At 40.8% G+C, this 20359-nt stretch overlaps 2 protein-coding genes across 2 annotated transcripts; one reads left to right on the plus strand and one right to left on the minus strand.

Moving 5' to 3' along the window:
- Nucleotides 1-3959: 3959 nt before the first annotated feature.
- phf13 (PHD finger protein 13) lies at nt 3960-11859 on the minus strand. The gene is made up of 5 exons (XM_072665901.1): nt 11549-11859; nt 10528-10574; nt 7528-7629; nt 4737-5433; nt 3960-4258 (listed from the first exon to the last, which is right to left on the minus strand). Exons 2-5 carry the CDS (start codon nt 10570-10572, stop codon nt 4032-4034), a joined length of 1071 nt encoding a protein of 356 aa, XP_072522002.1. The 5' UTR covers nt 10573-10574; nt 11549-11859; the 3' UTR covers nt 3960-4031.
- A 2653-nt stretch (nt 11860-14512) lies between these two features.
- Nucleotides 14513-19873, plus strand: fbxo2 (F-box protein 2). Its single transcript, XM_072666389.1, has 6 exons — nt 14513-14719; nt 15607-15665; nt 15887-16013; nt 16584-16676; nt 16791-16929; nt 19267-19873. Exons 2-6 carry the CDS (start codon nt 15629-15631, stop codon nt 19399-19401), a joined length of 531 nt encoding a protein of 176 aa, XP_072522490.1. The 5' UTR covers nt 14513-14719; nt 15607-15628; the 3' UTR covers nt 19402-19873.
- The last annotated feature ends 486 nt before the right edge of the window (nt 19874-20359 follow it).

The following is a 20359-nucleotide window of genomic DNA, read 5'->3' on the forward strand; positions in this document are numbered from 1 at the left end:
ATCCAATATTGGACAAATGGATAGCAAATGAAAGCTTAGTAATGCAAGAAATTATACTATACTAAAACATGAGTGAGGCTTCCCCTCCCTGTACCCCCAAAGCAACAAGCTACAGAAAGGTAGCCTGGGCCTACTAAACTTCTAAATAAATTAAGTGTCTCTGCAAAAGACTTTTTCCAAAAATACATGCTCTAACCATTGTGGAGTAACATACTTCCACTGACTCAGTATAAAGACACAATCATAAAAACACTGAACATCATGGTCATTTGTAAGGAGCACTGTCAGGGAAAATGCACATAGTATGTACACTGAAAATCACAGGTTTTGCAGGTGCTGATTAAACATTTGAAGGAATTACAAAACACAAGAGTGGTTACTTTTGCGTACTGTGGCCGCCTGTATACTACTGGACAATAGTTTACAACTTCCTTCTTGTGCATTTAAAGGCATGGTCCAGAATTAGGGAGCGGTGTCTATAAATATGAACTGTTTCTCTGACCATTTGCTCGAAAGGAATTCAAGTTCAAACAACACAAATCAGCAAGTTGGGACTCCAGGCAGTATGCTCCTCACATTCACATTCAACAGGAAACACCTCACAGCTGTAAATGAGAAGATTACTGTCCGTTTTTTTTTTGGGTGTCTTGAGGGAAAAACAAAATAACATCAAAAATCAGATCTGAGAATCAGGAGTTCTGAAGGTTAATCTTTCAATACTTTCATCAGTATATTTTTTTTAATATAATTGGATCAATAAGAAAGTCATTCAGAGTGGTTTGGTGGGATTTGTTCACAGTGGTGCTAAATGGAACCAGATGACTAAAGCATCTACTGTCTCTGAAGTGTCTTTATTTATAATGTCTCACACTGTCATTATAAGCAATGGTTATAAATATGGTGCCTGAAGCCATCATCTCAAGTGGTTCTGTAAAAAGGTTAGTCCACTATTTACCAGCATTTTACCATCAACATGACATCAACTCAGCAGACGGGTGTCCTGATCACTGGTGATTTTGACAAGTAAGAAAGGTAGCAATAATTGCACTGGAGACACTGTGACTTGTTCCCATCAGCAACACTGTAATGAGATGAGTGGGTAGGTTCTATACATCACAGCAAACCACTCTGATGGACACGGTTTTACATCCTCACCCTTGAATTATGCACAAATTGATTGGGGGGTTGGGGGTGTAGCAGAGCAGTGGAATTTTCATCCACATTTTTTTTTATGGCAGAACCTTTCATGGTCTTCATGGAGAGAGGGAGAGGAAAAATCCCAAACAAATCTAAAGCAATAAAAAACCCTTAAGACAAACATGGGTAAGGTCTCCAGCAATTCAGACCACTGTGAACAAACTTTAAAGTGTGTCTTAGTCCTGGAGATCAGACTGGAGACCATGGTGCTCAAGTTGGATATGAAACATCACAGTTCGAACAATCCCGCTAGAACTGTGCTACCCTTCTGAGATCTCATATGGCTATGATCAGCAAATACTTGAGGAATGTAAGTGGACGTCAGTAAGCTGAATGAGATTTGAGAGCATATGCCGACAAAATGTTCTTCCCTTTACAGCAAGGACAAGTCTTATTCCCTTCAAACCCAACAGCTGGGCCACATCTAGTAGAGAAAAATGACAGAAATAAGGATAGAGCAATGTAGCTTTATATGCTCCTGTGTGAGAGCTTCTATAAAACATAGCTTTACCTGACTGGCGCAAAAAAAGGAAAGTTACTGAGCCTCTTCCTGGGTACCTTATCAAAGTTGGCAACATGTTGTACACTATTAAAAGTATAAGTTCTACATTTGGAGGAACTGCTTAATGCAGTTTGAGGAACCATCAAAAAAGGTTTATAGAAGAAAATAAATCCTTGAAATTTTTACAAAGCGCCTTAAAAGGTTTCTCCACCGTTTCGAATTAAAGAACCCCTAAAAGTTCCTCAAGGAACGAATCATTTTAACAGTGTTATGAAGATGCAAAAAGTCAGGTACCATCTTCAACGAGAGTACACCACCAAACATTTCTTGCTTATCACTGAAAAGGCAGTTAAGTCTAGATAAAACATGCAAACATAGATAAAAGATGCTTCGATGAAGAAATTGCATGGCAGTCAATGCTGAAACGTCGTGTGATCTTAAGGTTACATGTTAAAGTGACATGTTCTAAAAGGAATTTCGGCTTGAAAGAGTGACAGAGAATAAAGGGCTTTAAAGTTAGGAGAAGTCCAGTTAGCTGTTTGCAACACTGCGTTTGCAATAGACCTGTGAAGGACAGCACTGTTGGGGGGAGGGGTGGGTGTTTTTGGGGATTCATTCCAACTCCAAAAGGTCCACAAATCGCTCAAGGACAGATTCTGTACCTCATATTAGCATATTTTCACTACAGCTCTATAATGCTCTATTCCTCAGACATTCGGGGACTCAGGAAAGCACCTTCCACAAGGAAATATAAAGTTTAACAACTCTAACTTAACACTGACAAACAGACATACTTTTGAAAGCTGTGGGTATAAAAGGGTCACTCAGACTCTACCTTTTCTTTAAAAAAAGAAAAAAAAAAGAAAAAGAAAAAGTGCAATCCACCAGTCTCTCCCAGTCCCAATATGACTCCTATTTTGTAATGTCCTCAGACATGTACCTTTGAGACTCCAATGTCCGTATCTGTACAGTAAAATCTCTTTTCTTTAACGCACCACCCCGGGTTTGATTGCCTTACGCAACATTTAGGAAGGTGAATTTATATATATATATATATATATATATATATATATATATATATATATATATATATATATAAATAAACATAAACTGGCAGTCCAAAAGATCACTCACAACAACTGTTACACACTGATGTTTAGAAACCGTTTGAGATGTGTTTATCCGTTTGTCCTGTGTGTGTCTTCACAGAAGGACACCATGGACAGATGGCCGATAATTCCAACAATACAACAAGAGGCCACACTGTTCTTTCTTCAAGCCCGTTTTAGAAACCACTGCGAACGTATGGGGATAGTTTAGGAAATGTGTGGACAAGAAAAATCTAACCAGTGTGGGCGAATGGTCTGGGGACAGCTGCGAGGAACATGTAGGAAGCAGTTCCTTCAAATGTTTGTAAAGTGTGACAAAGCACTGTGGGGTTGCCTTCAAGACTACAGGACAGGAAGGTCGAGCTGAGAGACAGTGCTTTCAGCATAGTTTGGAGACCTCCCTGCTTTGAACATGTCAGCTGAATTAGATATGCTTAAGCAGGAATCACTCCAGGACTTGAGGTTCTCAACCCAGGTATAGGAGCTACAAAATGCTGATAAACACTGATGCATATCCTCCTTTGCATTCATTCTTTGGTGTCAGTGGTCACTAGTACAAAACAACTTTTAACTTTTAATATCGGAGTGTGGAATTTCTTGGCATTTTGCAGCCTTGTGAAGTCCTGAAGACAACCTCACAACACCTTCTCATGCTATGCTTCCGAAACTAGGAAGATAAGAACTTAACAAGCCTCCTCCAATTCATGTTAAGCCAGCCATCGCCTCTTTTCGAACTGCTACCTACACGGCACTGCTGGGCATACAACACGCTCAGAGAAAAGCGACGGGTCCCCAGCTCCGCTGCACCAGCCAAGAGACACCTGTGCCTGCCAATGTAACTTAAGACTGATTGGAGGGGGGGGAGGGCCATAGTGGTAGCTAGAAGTGCTTGGGTTTTTCTTCATAGCCCAAAACATTTAAATAAATTTAAAAAAGCATGCCTAAATTTCACTTAATGAACTGCGTCCCATTTTAATTCACATCACATAGAGTTGATAGACATCAGTATATGATATGTGCATTTTGACTGCAAGCATATGTTTCCCATTATATATATATATATATATATATATATATATATATATATATATATATATATATATATATATATATATATATATTAGTTATATAAACTCAAAGTGTAATATCAGAACCACTGAGCCCTTCCTCTGCCCATCTCGTCTTTATTTGAGTCCATACTTTGGAAGGGGTGTGGGGTGGGGTCAGTCCAGGAGATGTTTCCGAGACCCCATTCGTGAGCGGTTGGAGCGTCGAATGTCAAACTTTGAGTCTTTGCACTGCTGGCAGGTGTATGTCTCGGGAACGTTGGACTTGCGTATTTTGGCACAGGACAGGTGGATCCAGGTGTTGCACTGGTTACACTCAATCATTGCCCTCCCTGCAAAGGGCTTCATACAGAAACATGTCACCAGATCCCAGGAGTCATCATCTGCAATCAAAAAATAACATCAGATTGAAAATATGCACTTATAGGATACCACACATACACTTAGCCAAAACGTGCTTGTGCAAAGTCAGAAAAACTAAAGTGTGTGATGAAACCAAAACAGAAGATATAACTGTGCAAATCAGAAACTACACATATGGAACTCAGTAAATGTGCAAAAGCAAAAGCCTTGTACTTCCAAAATGGCAACTTTATAGTAAAAGGGGAAAAATCTTAACTTTCAGTGGAAAGTAAATGTAAAGATTTTATCCCATGTCATTTTGGAGAGTTTTTAATTGGTCCATTCATCATGAATTCAAATTATGTTAAAAGGTGAAAATACATCACAAATGGATATACAAGGTGTGTGTACGCAACAGTGAGGAAATGCTAATGCAATTAATTAAACAACAAATGTCAGCCTCTAAAATAGTAACAATGCCCTCCTCATCATCATCATCCCTGTATCTTTAGAACTTGCCTGAATCGACCATGATATCCTCATCGTCTGCAGAGCCGTCTTCGTCACGAAACACAACCTGCTTTCCTTGCCGAATCACTGTCCTTGTGCCAGGCAAACCCTCCAACTTCATCACCACTGCCTCGCCCTCGGGCAGCGGCAACCTCTCCTTGCTTTCTGCACTGGACTCTGGACCAGAGCTGGCAGGGGAGTGCCAGCAGGGGTGCTCCATCTCCGGCTCCTCTTTGCAGGCTACGGTGCCCTGCGAGCTTGAACCCGGCAGAGGGTTTACAGCGGGGTGAGCTGTGTGCTTCATGTCCGTGTATGAAGATGGCGTGGGGATGCTTAGGTAATCCTCTGGCTCTTCTTTGATGGTCCGGCCAACGGTGGAGATTTCAGCCACAGGACTGGATGGAAATGACGCGAAAGAGGAGTCGGATGTGTCACCCTTGCTCTTCTCCGGCTTCTTTTTCTTCTTCTTGACCTTGTCGGTTTTCTTGCGGCTTTCGAGGAGAAGGCCTGCTGATTTGGGTCGTTTCTGAAGTTCAGGGTCCTCAGCTGCTGGCCTCTTGAACCCAGCGAAGCTCTTTCTGCTTTTGGGCGGAGGCTCGTCTGGTGAGGGAAGGCCGCAGCCCAGGCGCGAGCTGTCCCATCCATCACTGTCCGCAGTGCTGCCCGTGCTGTTGGGGGGGCTGGAGCTGCTCCTCAGGGGTGTCTCCTGCAGACAAGGAGTGGATCATGGTTTAATGACTACTCTCATTTAGACAAATCCAGATCAACTCACCTGTGTATCGCTTCTCTAACAAATAGGAGTGTAAAAAAAATGGTCGATGCATAAGTCTGAATGTGATGGTTCAACAGGAACATTTTGTGGAATACTGTTCAAACCTATTTTCAAACCCAATGTTGTGCATATGTGCATATATATTTATTTTGTTTGTTTATTTATTTATAATTCCGAATCATGGGGTAAGCAAAATTCAGAATTTACTACGTTGCATGATACAACCATCACAATATTAGAATACAAAAGCATTAGAAGTGAATGGGATTGGAATGCCTCAGTTTAAATATTCTTCACCAATAAGGGTAAGTACATTACTGCACAATTTGTGCTGACTGAAGATGGCGTGGATGAACAGAAAAAAAAAGGAAAAGAAAGCAGTTTTAACCCCATCAAACCTGCTGGGCATGGCACAATATTTAGCACAACAAATTCAGACCACACTTCAGCATGATGAGAATGTCTAACATCAAATGAAGGAGGTTCCTTTGTAGCCTTATAAAGACAAACTAGGTAACATGGATGTGTGGGTCTAAGACGTTATCACCCAAGGGTGATTCTGGAAGAAACCCTGCAAAACTTAAAAAGAGCAACAAAAGCCCAGGTACCTGAGCTTAATTGGTAGAAATCACAGCAAACAATCGCTGGAAGTGAGGATAAACAAAGGAAAATCTGCCAAAACATGATCCACTTTAAGTGCTATTTTTCACAATCCCTGTTTCTCAGAAGAATTACAATGTCTGTGGGAAGCAAAAATGTTTGTAAATGATTGTTTGGACCTTTTCTCAGGGTGCAGGAGGATCTTCTGTGGCTTTGGAAAGGAAATGTATTCACCATACAAAAATATCTGCCCAAAAATCCTTCATTTTAGGCTACTTCTCTTTTGTTCTAACTGATGTTTAAGTATTATCCACAAAAATTAACACTCAAATATAGGGCTGCATGGTTCAGAAACGATTTGATGATGGATCCTGAAGATTATTACCCGATTTCAATTGTACCTCATGGTGCAACCCACACAAACATCTGCAGTAACCCAGAATGCTCACAGAATGCTCAAAGGTCTCATTAAAAGCTGGTTAGTATGCTGACAGCACACTCCACTAAAATTTCCCAATTCATTACAAGACTCGCTCCTTGATTAGCCCGGTTTTTGAAATTAGAAATGACTGAATGTGTTGCAGCAGCCATATTATTATCAGCCTTTCATGATTAGCAGAAGTGCAGAGGTCAAAACTGTGATTAATAAAATTGGTGTCATTGTGTGTAATTGTGCAGCTCCACTTACAATACGCACAGACACTCCTGAATAACCGGGCATCAAGGGGTGAGGCTGAACTATCAACCCCACTCCCACCACCACACACAAATCCCCCCCCAAAATCTCCCTGCCCCACCAGCTGTAAGAATGATGCTGGCCATGGTCTTGATATGCTCTGAGGTTCCACCGAATGGAGAACCTGAAACAAAAGCATTTGGATGTGCACTGCTGCAGTGATGCAATGAGTTAAAAGACAGGGTCTGAGATGAGCATGGAGGAGACTGGAGTGGCCCTCTTACCCTGGAAGGGAGGGCTGAGGTTTTTTGGGGAGGGGGTCCCTCAGTGGCAGGGCAGCATGGGGGGAAATGCGAAAGAACAGCTGCCCACAGAGCCACCACCAATTCTGTGGATCAAACAGAGCATCAGCAAGCACAGTAGCTCACAGGGCGAGAAAGGAATGAGACCCAAACACAACAACACCCAGTGCTGGGCAAGCGCTGTCTCTGGAGGTGTGAGTTTGTGCGAGTGTGTGTGTGTGTGTGATGTCCCTTATGGTCCTGAGGACAGGCAGTGCAGGTACGTGAGTCAGCCTGAGTGCACAGATGAGTTAGAATATCTGGTAGCATCCCAAAGTTTCCCCAAAACACACACCTCTCTGACCAAACACACTGAATGGGTAGTGAAGACAGGTTACTACAGCAGTGGCAAGAGTGGGGTTGGAGTTGTTCAACTGTACAAACAAACATTAAACAGAAGAGATCACTCACCTCCTGTGGATATGGTATATAACCTGCATATGCCAGAACAAATGTGCAAAACTTGTTGAAATCTTCTATCGTCCTCTTCCTTTTGTACGTTGGACTATAACCCTGCCAAACACACAAGGTATGCATTGATGACTTGTGGGGGAAAAAACATCTGGGAAAAACAACCATACCTAAGAAAAACATTTAAAAAGTGAGCATAATTTAAACTAGGGTCAGGCAACACAGCATAAATGACGACATCACACACCAAGAGTTTTTACACAATATATATGTATAAATATTTTGTTGGAAAGTGAAAATCCATCCACTGCCACATTTTAAACAACACTTTGACTATGAATACAATAAGGTTTGTTCAATGTTTTACACGCTGCACTAAATCCAATTAAAACATATGATAATATAACAAGGCATGCATTTATTTGGAGTTCCTCAACTACTCACAACTTCCTAAGTGTGCTCAGAAAAGTGTACTGTGGCAATTTATTAGAAGCTCCTGTTAGATGTCCTAATGTCCTGGATGAACCCAATCCATTCAGAAGTACATTAGACAGCGAGGGGCAAAATTACTATGTTATTGTATCGTAATACACAATAATGCACTCTTGTGAGCATACCATGGATATCAGCAGGGCTTAAAGAACACTGACCAACTGCATGCATTAAAGATTGTAAGTCATGTTAATTTGCCTGGAGTGCAGCACATTTTAAATAAACACAGAAAAACACTAATAAATACTGGATAGTATCTGGAAAGCAGTTTTTAAAATCTGCTGCTGCTGGTCATGTTGTCGTCACATATTAACATATTACAATAATTATAAGCATCTTGATATAATATTATTATTACATGTTTAAAACCTCCATCCTTTGTTTCTCCTGAAATAAATGGTATAATTATTAAATGCATTAAAGCTCATGTGCAGCAGCTCCAGGCTGCTTCTATTTGGCATTTTACAAACCGTGTGTGTGAACCCTTACTGTGCCTACACTTTCTATATGTCCAAATGTTTGTGGACATCCCTTCTACTACTTCAAGGTGCACCCATTTCTGACACAGACGACATATGCCCACACATACGCACAGCTAGCCTCACTAACGCTCTTGCTGCTGAATGCAAATCCTCACAGCCAAAATCTCCATAATCTAAGCCTTTCCTTGGAGAGCAGAGACGGTTACTCCACCAAAAATTCTTATTTTAATACCCTTCCAAAAAAGCAACGAATAAGCAGGTGTCCCGATACTTTTGTCCATATAGCACACGTCAGCAATGACTGCACCTTAAAGAAGCTTTTAGAAGAATTTACATATTAGAAGAGGTGTGTGGCTACTTTTCGGACACAGTGCATGTACTATGTAGCTGCAATGAAGTCACTTTACCTTCAAGTCCCACTGAATGCACAATTGGCAGAAGGAGCTGTATTAACTATTAGTTATTAGTTAGATATTGGCTTATAGCTGACTCTGCTGCATAAGTAAAACAGCAGGCAGAGTATTTCGACAGGCTAAAAGCACCATGTCAGACAATGCTCCCAATGGAAGTATAGGCAGTATATTAAAAGAGCCTAATATATATATAATATATATAATATATTATATATATAATATATAATATATATATTTAAAAATAGCCTTTATTGATAGCCTAAATCAATAAAGAAATAAGGCAATTGAGGCGTTAAAAAAGTTTATACTCAAAAATATAAAAACAATAAGCTAAGATTATATGTTGCAACACAGAAAAAAAGATAACAATTAAAAAATATGTAGATTTTTAAAAACGTGGTCCGCGCATGCGTACAGCCACCAAGTAGCATTTATCGATGAGCAGCACAACTCGACAGAACACCGGACAACACCGGCAAACACGTCAGCTTTATGCTTTTACTAACGTAGCTAGCTTAGTCTATTTAAGGAGTAAAACTCTGCAGGAGTCAAGCCTGCACTTCTAATGCTTATAATATTCTAATATTTATAGCTAATAGTCGCAAATAAACGTCGTTTCTGAAAGAGTAGCTGATACTACACGAGAACTTCCAGAGTAGCGCTAAATCTGTCAAAGGTGGCAGATTGTCGACAAACAAGCAGAGCACGACCTCAAAAACACATGGAGACCCTTTTTAGAACTGGCTCCTAACTTTAATTCATGCACAGCTTCATATTTGTCTACTTTTTAATCTTTTAAATCAGGTATGTTGACTTTAAACGTGCAACTAAAAAGCTTATGGTGGTTTGCATGCTAATATGGGGACCGAAACGGGGAACGTTCCAGAGGAGGCTAGCTAGCTATAGCACTGCTAACTGAGTTAGAGATAGCTACCCCAGCGCAACAAACTCCACAGCAGGGACGAATTAAACATGTCCAACACTAACCTCCAAGCAAAAGTGTACATTTTCGCACTAAAAGCCATCGCCTAAGAGTAATGACAACTAATAACGTCACTCTTTTCGCAGGCGTTAAGCACTCCAGGCCGAATGAAGCGAGCTCCCGTTAGCCGACGCTAGCTAGCTGCGTTAGCTAGCTAGACATTTTGTGGTCGTATTGAGGTTGTGCAAAACTGTCCTTATTTTACACCTTAAAGTTCGATACCCAACTAGGCAGCACGTTTGCAGACAGTCGAACTACACACGACAGCAGACACGGCCATTCTGTCTACATTCAGCCCAGCAGCAGCTAGCTAGCTAGCTGGCTAGTCGAGTTAGCTAGCTAGTTAGCGTCAACAGTCGTAAATCCAGGTCCAGAAAGTAAAACTCCAGCCCATTTTGCTCCAATGCCTTCTGTCCAGCTGCAAAAGCCCTGCCTATGCAGTTAGAACTAAGTTCTGGGCTGGATTTAGCTAGCTATAGCTACATTATCTGGGCCTGGATTTGCCCCCTCTCTTACGAGTAGCGGAGCCGCTGTCACACAGCAAAGTGCTGGGCTAGGATGCCTTTACCAGTCTTTAACATACTGACAGCAGCTGTTTCTCTCTTCCTAGGAATGTAGAAAAAGCCATTACCTGCGAGTCAAACGCAGACGTTGTTGTAACGTTGCCGTTGTCCATTTCTGTGAAGCATAAAGGACAAAAACAGTTGAGGGTCCTGCAGTCCGAAAGGGGGTTCATTCAGATCACCGCAATGATTAAAAAAAACAAAACAACAAGCACACACTCCTCTATTCTACTCATCTGCACAACTTGTGCTGTTGTTAGCTAGTCAAGTCGATCAGGTATGAACGACACGAAGAAACAGCTCTTTAATCGCTTACCTGTCCGAACAAACACCACTAAGGCACTTCATTGCGAGCTAGCTAGCTAACATGCTGTTCGCGTCGGGTCACTTAGCTAGCTATCTACATTAGATTTAGCTACAGCCGTGCTGGAGGACATGTGAGTTACTACATAGCTCAAATCCATCAGATCGCTTATTATTTTAGAGGTTAGAGAGCTCGCTAACGTTAATGAACCAGTCAAACGCCCATCGTCAATAGCTAGCCAGCGCTGTATCTCAGCTAGGGCTAACGCTAATGCTAACTGACAGGGTTTTTCTGTCATGCGATGCAACTTGTGTCAAAGACAGGCTAACTTTCTTTTAACCAGTCCAGTCAATCTAAATCGGGCACTGCAAAAACACTATCTTGTATAAGACTACAATTTAAAGTTAAACGTGGAGCCACATAGCGAGCGAGCGAGCTACTAGCTGACTGAAGACTGGGGCAGACTGGGGCTTAGCGTCAGCGTTAGCTAGCTAACTTAGCTGTGTTTACTTAGGGCAAACACCGACAACAAAGCAGTGCTCTTTAAACACACTGACAGTGCGTCCACCTAATAAAAGACAGCCACAGGACTGCATTTTCACACTTATCGTCAGCTAGGCTGTTAGATAATTATGTGTCGGAAACCCAAACCAGTGTGTGCTGTTAACACCAGCTAGCGACGCTGCTATTCAACCCCATCGCTACAGCTAGCTAGCTAAGTAGTTAGCAAAATGCAAGCACATTTTAAAAGTTGCATTTCCAAAAGATAACTCCTGTATTCTTACCTTGGGATGATGACCAGGAGATGACAGCTACTCCTGTGGATACTAAGCAGTGAAGTCCAATTTCTACAACTTAGCTAGCTATAACTAACGTTACAGCACACGCTATGACGGTCAGGATGCACTAACAAGTGCCAACCGAACACGTTACTAAGCTAAGAGCAAAAGCTGAACATCAGACACGATCTGGACCGAACGACGAGCCGTTTATCATACACGTTATTAACAGAGAGAGAAATTATAAGTCGAGTTTGTTTCTAAACCGTGCGGCTCCCCAGCTGAAAAAATGCCGAGACGGCGAAGACAAGACCAGCGTCAGGGGTTCTACGTCTCTGCGTCACAATCGACGCCGTCCAGGAAAAAATGCCGGGGCGCGTCACCATCGCCGATCTTCAAGTCATACGGGTGTGCTTGCGCCGCAGAGGAGATGGGTTGTAAATTTGATAATCGAGCAATCATTTTTGGTGGCTTAAATAATTACAAACAGTTACCGAAAATGCACCATATTATGGACATGGTGTGAAGATCACAGGGTTAGAAGATAAACCCACTTTTATTTTCACCAGCTTTTATTTTCTTTGCCATAGTAAAAGTTTCTTTAGCACAAATACCATGATCTTTAACAAAGTGCATGATCTTCGGAGAAACGTTTGTTTTTCAGTTTTTTAAATCTCAATAAAGATGCATTTTGGTATAATTTAGTATCAAAAGAGAAGCAATAAACATCACTGAGTGAACAAATTAAACGCGAGTAGTGGTGTAATTTTTTACAAAGCTGATAAGAGACTGAAAAGGATGAAAAAAGGTTGAACCGACAGAAACCTGCTTTTGGGGGGATTCATTCATATATGGTAAAAATGCCAGCTTGCATTTTTACAGTTTTTTTAGCTGATCTAAAACACAGACATATTGGTCTTACTATTTCCACTTGGACTCTCTCCATCTGGATCTTTCTTGACACTTGTTTAGTATAAAAAGATCCCCTGAAGACAACGTCTGTGTCCCAATTGCATACATACTCACAATACTAAAAGGTATATACTATGTACTATATACTATGTACTAATCTTAATAGTGTGAGTTTGGCAGGTTAGTACACAGATTTTGACATACTCAAAGGTGTCAAACGTATGTACATTCATTCCTCAGGTAAAAGTGGAGATACTAGGGTTTAAAAAGACTTCTATAGAAGTTGAAGTATCAACCTAAGCTTTTTACTAAAGTAAAAGTGTAAAAGTACTGGTTACAAAACTACTTAAAGTAGAAAAGTAAAAGTAATGTAAGGAAAATGCCAAAAGCTTAGGCCATGCCACAGGGGTCTATAGGTCTATACTTCCCCACCTCCCCCATTTTTGTTTTATAAAAGCCATAATGACTATGATGTTATATTAAAATGTTAATGTTGAAAAATGTCGGGCTGCACTAGGCTGCCTGTTTTAGCTGCAGATCTGCCCATTGAAAATGAATGCATTTTTTTTTTAAAACAATGACAAGCTGGAATGAAAGCAAACGCAAAAGAAATAGGAGTAATGAGGATATTTTTTTTAAATGTAAGGAGTAGAAAGTACAGATAATTGCGTGAAAATAAAGTAATAAGGTAAGTAAGTAAGGACTTGAAGTAAAGTAAAGTCGGCTGAAAAATAATGACTCCAGTAAAGTATAGATAACCAAAATTTCTACTAAGGTAACAAATTATTTGTACTTTGACACCTCTGGACATACTAACCTGTTTTTTTTTTTATTAACAGGAACTAAGGAAGCATTGCTATGCCAATTTACATCCCTGCAAGTACTCCAGCCACCGTCGCCACTGCACTTGCATCGTTATCCTTCATTTTTTTCTAATAACTGTTCCAGACTTGAGTAGTTCCTCCCTTTCCTTTTCGCTTTGCACTGTGAGATAATATTGTCCAACATAACCACGCTCAAAAACTGAGTATGGTTCTGGTTTTAAGTTCTAAGTATGTATCTAGAGTATTTGAGTATACTCAACTTTGACATTTTATCTACACAACATACTTCATATTTAAAAAAACTAGTTAGTATTAGTAATTAGTAATTAGCAATTGTGTTAACTTTAATTAACTTAGTGTCTTCTGACAGGCTGCATACATCTTACAATAAATTAGGCCCTACTTTATATAAAGTGTGTCTAATAACTGTGTCATAACACATTCATTTATTCATACGGCAGCAATGTAAATACTGGTGATGTGTTCACTGTTACAGATGTTACAGTCACAGTACAATGTGTGCAATTACACATATATCAACTTCAGTTTTTAATCAAGTAATTTTACAAGTGTATCTCAATAGCAGTAACAGCATACTCACACCTATGTGGTTTTACATGTGTTTGTAAAGTGAGGATAATTGCTTAGTACGAACTGCTGGTTTCCCTGTTGTTTAGAGCTACTGACATCCTCTTATGTAAATGCATTGCTCTTGAGTCGAATCTCAAGTTGATGCACATGTGTAATTACACAAGCTGTACAACTTAGGTCTACTGTAACGCATCTTTAACAGCGAGTAGCTCACTAGTAGTTACAGTGTTATTGCATGGATTCTTTCATGTGTACCTACATTACACAGTTATTGGAGGCATTACTTGACCTTACTATTGCCATTGTGGCTTACAGACACAATAGTGCAGGAGCTGTTACTTCCCAGAGAGGGGACAAACTGTTAATTCCTTGTAAAAGAAATCATTGTTTTCAGAAGAAATGTTGGATGAGCAGGCTGTCTACATAGTTGTGGACACACAGTGTATCAAACAGATTTTCCTTAAGTTTATGTTCAGTGTAGAGCCGCTGCCTGACTTCACCTCTCTCTCTTTCTGTGTCAGTCTCTTTTTCCCTAGCATCATCTGTTTCTTCATCCCCCTCTACGTGTCAGCCTCCTGACCTGCTGTATAATGAATGACATTGCTGCTGAAGGTTACTGTATTATTACTGTAGTCCACAGAACACAGCCCAGCAGGAATAGAGAGAGAGAGAGAGAGAGGGAGAGCTTACAGTGCATTTTGCCTGCTACACTATAAAGCTGCTGTGAGATCATGTGTCGGTGAGATCACTCACACACACACACACACACACTCACACACACAAACACACACAAACACACACACAGATACAAGGGCTAGAAGAGGAACTCAGCTGTGCTGCCGGTCTCTCCGTGAGTAACTTCCTATATTCTGTCAGCTGTTTCTATCTTGCATGTGTTTTGTGATGAGTTAAATTCACCCAAGGTCCAGTCATGTCCATGTTCTGTATTACAGTGAAGAACATGACTCAGCTATTTGAGCTGAAGCAGTGATAGCAGGGCAGCTAGCAAGCCGAAACTGTGTGTATGGAAATGAGCTCAAAGCACAGACACAGGTCCATTTACTTAGTAGAAAACCGTTCTTATGGCTTAATCTAGACATAGAATGTGATTACAATGCATCTACAGTTACATGTTCTTTAGGATGTGGAGAGGTGAAGGACTGTGTTTGCTGCATGGATGCTTAGATATCAATAGACAAGCAATTTTGTACAGCAGCTGGCTCAATCCAGTTCATCAGAGTGTGTGTTTCCGCCTTCTGTGTTTACAGCCCACAGTTCTTGCGTGTTGCTGCGTATTTCAGTATTAACAGTAACAACGAAGGTGCTTAAAGGGGTTTATGTAGACTACGCTTGGTAGGCTAACCAGTGCTGAGATCTGATTGTAAACACACTCGTTAACAATGGGGGCCTTTAATGTATGCATGCTTTTGAGAGGGGTTGTTAGGTGATGAATGGCACCCATTTCTAGGACCACATGGGGCTGACGTGAACTAAAAACCCTCCCCCCTTTCAGCAGGAGGAGAGCTCAATGGCACCAGAAGTCTAGCAAATAGACATATACCTCTGCCTTGATCCATCAAACTTTATCTTACCTCTGCATTGTTCTGCATGGTGTTCCCGGGTTGTTTAAATGTATGTAACTATACAGGACAAGCCCAAATTTCTGGGCTTTCAAATATGGCAAAATTGGGCTTCTAAGGGCTAGTTAGCTAAAATTTTTCCTTTCCTTGACTACAGGTTAACCTGATTATTTTGTAAAATGGCCAGAAATCTGCTGAAAAACCCAAATGGAGAGGGTAAGAACTACATCTCTCTCTCTCTCTCTCTCTCTGTGTATATATCTATATATCTATATATCTATATATATCTATATATATATATCTATATATATATATATATATATATATATATATATATATTCAAAAACAGGTAGAAATGCTACCTAGAATAGGCCTGTATAGAGGCCTTGCAGTTTAAGGAATCAACCAAACCTCCTAAAAGCTGGTTTCTACCTCAGAGGATATGGAATATTGGGAGTTGACGGAGAATGGAGGCAGCCAGTGGCGGGTGGAGGAGATGCCTGGGGACTGTGGACATGCCTTCTGTGATGAGGCCACAACCAAATACTTCAGTACCTCTTTTGAGTGAGACATTGTGCTATTGAAAAGTGTGTGTGTGTGTGTGTGTGTGTGTGTGTACAATTACTCTCTGCTAAGGCATGTGCACTGTGTACTGTAAGTTTGCTCCTTTAGCTTCTAGTTCTGAGGCTAATGTAGCATAAAAGTAATAGTAGCTTGTACCCATCAATTAACATTGTGCAAACTGCATACCTTTTTCGGCGTAGTTCTTGTTACTGTATGATCAAGTTATCTATAAAAAAACAGAAGCTCTAACATCAAGGTGGCTGCTATGAGTTGTTTTTAGGTGCGCTAGGTACTTTTGTCCACTTGTGCCCATTTCATAAGCTTCTAATGCATTTTAGTACAAATGTAGTACAAAGTGGCTTTGTAGGCCTCTGAGTGGTGCAGCTGCCTAAGAGCAAGAGATCGCAGGTCCAAGCCCTGGGTATGCCACAGCCATCCACATGCAGGACTAGCAGAGAGAATGACAGGCCTCACTCTCTCTCTGAGTAAGATGGCACTTGCAACGTAACAAAAACTGTTAATATGATTCCAAACTAACGTCTGTCATTGTCCACAACTCCACTGTTTCAGGCTGTGTCTCAAAAAACAGTTGGTTGACCTGCTGGCGGAAGGCTACGGCAGTGAGGAGCTGGACAGTGAGCCAACTGTTAATGTGGAGGACTGGTAAAGCTCTACTGCTTCCACATTTTTTTTTTTACATTTCTGTGACCCAAAAGCGAACTGTCCTTACCACCTGTTTCATCCATTTGTCCTTGATGTCTGGATGTGTGTTTTTAGGTACTGTGGTCGTACAGACTGCGGGTGTTCTTACCAGCTGACAGTGTGCCTGCTTGATGAGAATCAAGAGGTGATACAGGAGTTCACACCAGAGAGTGTGACCCTTGACCCAGACTCTGACGACTGTACATGGAGACAGGTGGGAAAAGCTTTAAGATTCACCATCACTATTCCATTGTGGTAGCAGCTGTACTCTACAGTGCTCAATAGCCTACTTTAACTTCCTTACTTTCCTGTATTATGAGGTATGATAGTAAGAAAATGCATTGTAATGATTTAAAATATATAGTTATATATAAATATATATTTATTTATATATTTAAAACCAGCCTGCTTTTCTTACTTTTATATATTTCGTCCCTCTGCTCTCCAAAGCCTTTGCACCTTGGCAAAACACTTGGTGTGGATGTAGGTTGAACTCGACATACAAACCATTCAGACTAGAAGCAGTTCAGCTACCCATTCATGTTGAAGTGATGGGGGTTGGCACTAGATTGCAATTGAAATACTAGTATTATTTACAATTAGGGATGTCCTGATCCATTGTTTTTGATCTTAGTACCAGCCAATACCTATTAAATCTTTGTGTTTGTATAAATAATATGTGCTGCTATCCAACTTTTTTAAATTGACCCATAAACATGTTTGGGTACATTTGGGCTGTCAGGTATACTAAAACAAACAGTCTTAGCACAAGGGTTCTTTGACTCTTAACAATAGTGGAACCCTTTTTTGGTGCTGTAAAAAGAGAACCATGCACAAGAGGTGTTTCATCATAAGAGGAACCGTTAAAGCAGGCTACTTGTGATGGCTCGTGATGGCTCTATACAGTGAAGCAAAAAAGTGTTTAGTCAGCCACTGATTGTGCAAGTTCTCCTACTTAGAAAGATGAGAGAAATCTGTAATTTTCATCATAGGTACACTTCAACTATGAGAGACAAAATGAGGAAAATCACATTGAAGGATTTTTAAAGAATTTATTTTTAAATAAAAATAAGTATTTAGTCAATAACAAAAGTTCAACTCAATACTTTGTAACATAACCTTTGTTGGCAATGACAGAGGTCAAACGTTTCCTATAAGTCTGTAAGTGTTTTGGGGCTATCACTGGGCAACACGAATTTTCAACTCCCTCCACAAATTTTTTATATGGGGTTGAGGTCTGGAAACTGGCTAGACCACTAAAGGACCTTGAAATGCTTTTTACAGAGCCACTCCTTTGTTGCCCGAGCGGTGTGTTTGGGATCATTGTCATGCTGGAAGACCCAGCCACGTTCCATCTTCAATGCTCTCACTGATGGAAGGAGGTTTTGACTTAAAATCTCACGATACATGGGCCTGTTCATTCTTCCCTTAACACGGATCAGTCGTCCTGTCCCCTTTGCAGAAAAACAGCCCCAAAGCATAATGTTTCCACCCCCATGCTTCACAGTTGGTATGGTGTTCTTGGGATGTAACTCGGCATTCTTCTTCCTCCAAACATGACGAGTTGAGTTTTTACCAAAAATTCTATTTTGGTTTCATTTGACCACATGATATTCTCCCAAACTTCTTCTGGATCATCCATATGCTCTCTGGCAAACTTCAGACTTCAGGCCTGGACATGTACTGGCTTAAGCAGGGGGACACGCCTGACACTGCAGGAGTCCCTCCCGGCATAGTGTGTTACCGATGGTAGCCTTTGTTACTTTGGTCCCAGCTCACTGCAGGTCATTCATCAGGTCGCTCCGTGTAGTAGAGATCTTGCGTGGGGCCCCAGATTGAGGGAGATTATCAATGATCTTGTATGTCCTTCCATTTTCTGATTATTGCTCCCACAGTTGATTTATTCACGCTAACCTGCTTGCCTATTGTACTGATTCACTCTTCCCAGCCTGGTGCAGGTTTACAATTTTCTTCCTGGTGTCCTTCGACAGCTCTTTGGTCTTGGCCATGGTTAAGTTTGGAGTGTGCGGTTTAAGGCTGTGGACAGGTGTCTTTTATACAGATAACAAGGTCAAACAGGTGCCATTAATACAGATAATGAGTAGAGGACAGAAGAGCTTCTTAAAGAGGTTACAGGTCTGTGAGAGCCAGAAATCTTGCTTGTTTGTGGGTGACCAAATACTTACTAAATACTTATTAATACTTAAAAATCTAATGTGATTTCCTGGATTTTTTCATAGTTGAAGTGTACCCTGAAACTTACAGACCTCTATCATCTTTCTAAGTAGGAGAACTTGCACAATCTGTGGCTGACGAAGTACTTTTTTGCCCCACTGTATAGAACCTTTGTCTAAAGAAAGCTCAAAGAACCCATTTTTAAGGTACCAAGAATAAGAACAATACAAAAACTAGGATTGGGAACCCCTACTGTAAATAATTCCTTTAATTGTGTTTAAAATGAACTCTTAACTGAAGCAAAATTAATGAATTGGTGAAATCTGAGATTTCATAATGCTTTGAATTTCAGTGAATCATAACCCTGTCTTTACAGATTACCCACACATTTTCAAATTACGGCCCAGGCCTGCGCTTCATCTCTTTCGAGCACGGCGGTCAGGACACCAAATTCTGGGATGGCTGGTTCGGAGTGAGAGTAACTGGCAGCTCCATTACTATAGAGCTCTAAGAGGAGCAGAGACAGACAGGGAGATTGACTGCTAGTTTTAAGTAGGCGCTAGATGAGTTATGCCCTTTGTGCTATGCTGTGGGACCAACTGAAGCTGCTTGTATTCATGCACTTAGCAGTCTTGACATGGAAAATGAATGGTATGCAGTAGTTTTCTAAGGTGGTTCTGTAATAAAGGTTTATTTGTCTGATGGTTTAATGGAAAGTGCAACAGAGAATATTTATGAATTAGAGGATACTGCTGAGAAACGAAAGGCAAGCTGCTGTTTGATTATTGCGCACCTCCTAACTGGAAGAAGTAACAACGCCCTAACTATGCATGCATGATCTACTAACAACTACCTCTGCTGATGTAGGTTTCCTGGCTTTTACCTATACATCCACACTTTCTTACCACCAAACTGATAAGTGATATGAAACTTGACTGTCAGTCAAAAGAAAGATAAATAAATCTGCACTAATAATAAAAAAAGTGTTGGCAGTGAATTTGTGTAATCCATTGCAAAAGGGTTTGGTGTACATCGTGTTTACAGCCCGGATTCAATTTATCATGGTTGTGATGGCACAGCTATGAACACAGCTGCATATAACCCACTCAGACTACAGCAGTTTAACCACCCATTTACACTGTTATGATGCAAAGTGTCACATTTATTGGAATAGAAGTACTAGTACATATGGCCCCATATACAGTATATGAGCCTATGGTTGTGGGTTCAATCCTCATTCTGTCTGTAATGAGTTTTGGTATGCTTGCCTTGTGTCTGCGTGGGGTTCTTCGCACCTTCAAAAAAAACACACTTGGTAGATGCACTGTCTATTGCCCCTAAGTGTTTATGGTACCCTTCAACTGATTGGCGGCCTGTCCAGGGGGTACTCCTGCCTTGTGCCCAATGATTCCAGGTAGGCTCTGGACCTACCACAACCCTGACTAGGAAGAAACAGATTAGAAGATGGA

Source organism: Salminus brasiliensis, chromosome 21 (assembly GCF_030463535.1).
Source record: "Salminus brasiliensis chromosome 21, fSalBra1.hap2, whole genome shotgun sequence".
Taxonomy (NCBI): Eukaryota; Metazoa; Chordata; class Actinopteri; order Characiformes; family Bryconidae; genus Salminus; species Salminus brasiliensis.

What these genes read in the sequence shown, in the direction of transcription:
- fbxo2 (XM_072666389.1), top strand. Translation starts at nt 15,629, where the DNA reads ATGGCCAGAAATCTGCTGAAAAACCCAAATGGAGAGG. An exon ending in GAAAAACCCAAATGGAGAGG is followed by an intron (nt 15,666 to 15,886) that starts GTAAGAACTACA and finishes TTTCTACCTCAG; the next exon opens with AGGATATGGAATATTGGGAG. An exon ending in TACTTCAGTACCTCTTTTGA is followed by an intron (nt 16,014 to 16,583) that starts GTGAGACATTGT and finishes CCACTGTTTCAG; the next exon opens with GCTGTGTCTCAAAAAACAGT.
- phf13 (XM_072665901.1), bottom strand. Translation starts at nt 10,572, where the DNA reads ATGGACAACGGCAACGTTACAACAACGTCTGCGTTTGACTCGCAG. An exon ending in CGTCTGCGTTTGACTCGCAG is followed by an intron (nt 7,630 to 10,527) that starts GTAATGGCTTTT and finishes TGTGTTTGGCAG; the next exon opens with GGTTATAGTCCAACGTACAA. An exon ending in GGATATCATGGTCGATTCAG is followed by an intron (nt 4,259 to 4,736) that starts GCAAGTTCTAAA and finishes TTTTGATTGCAG; the next exon opens with ATGATGACTCCTGGGATCTG.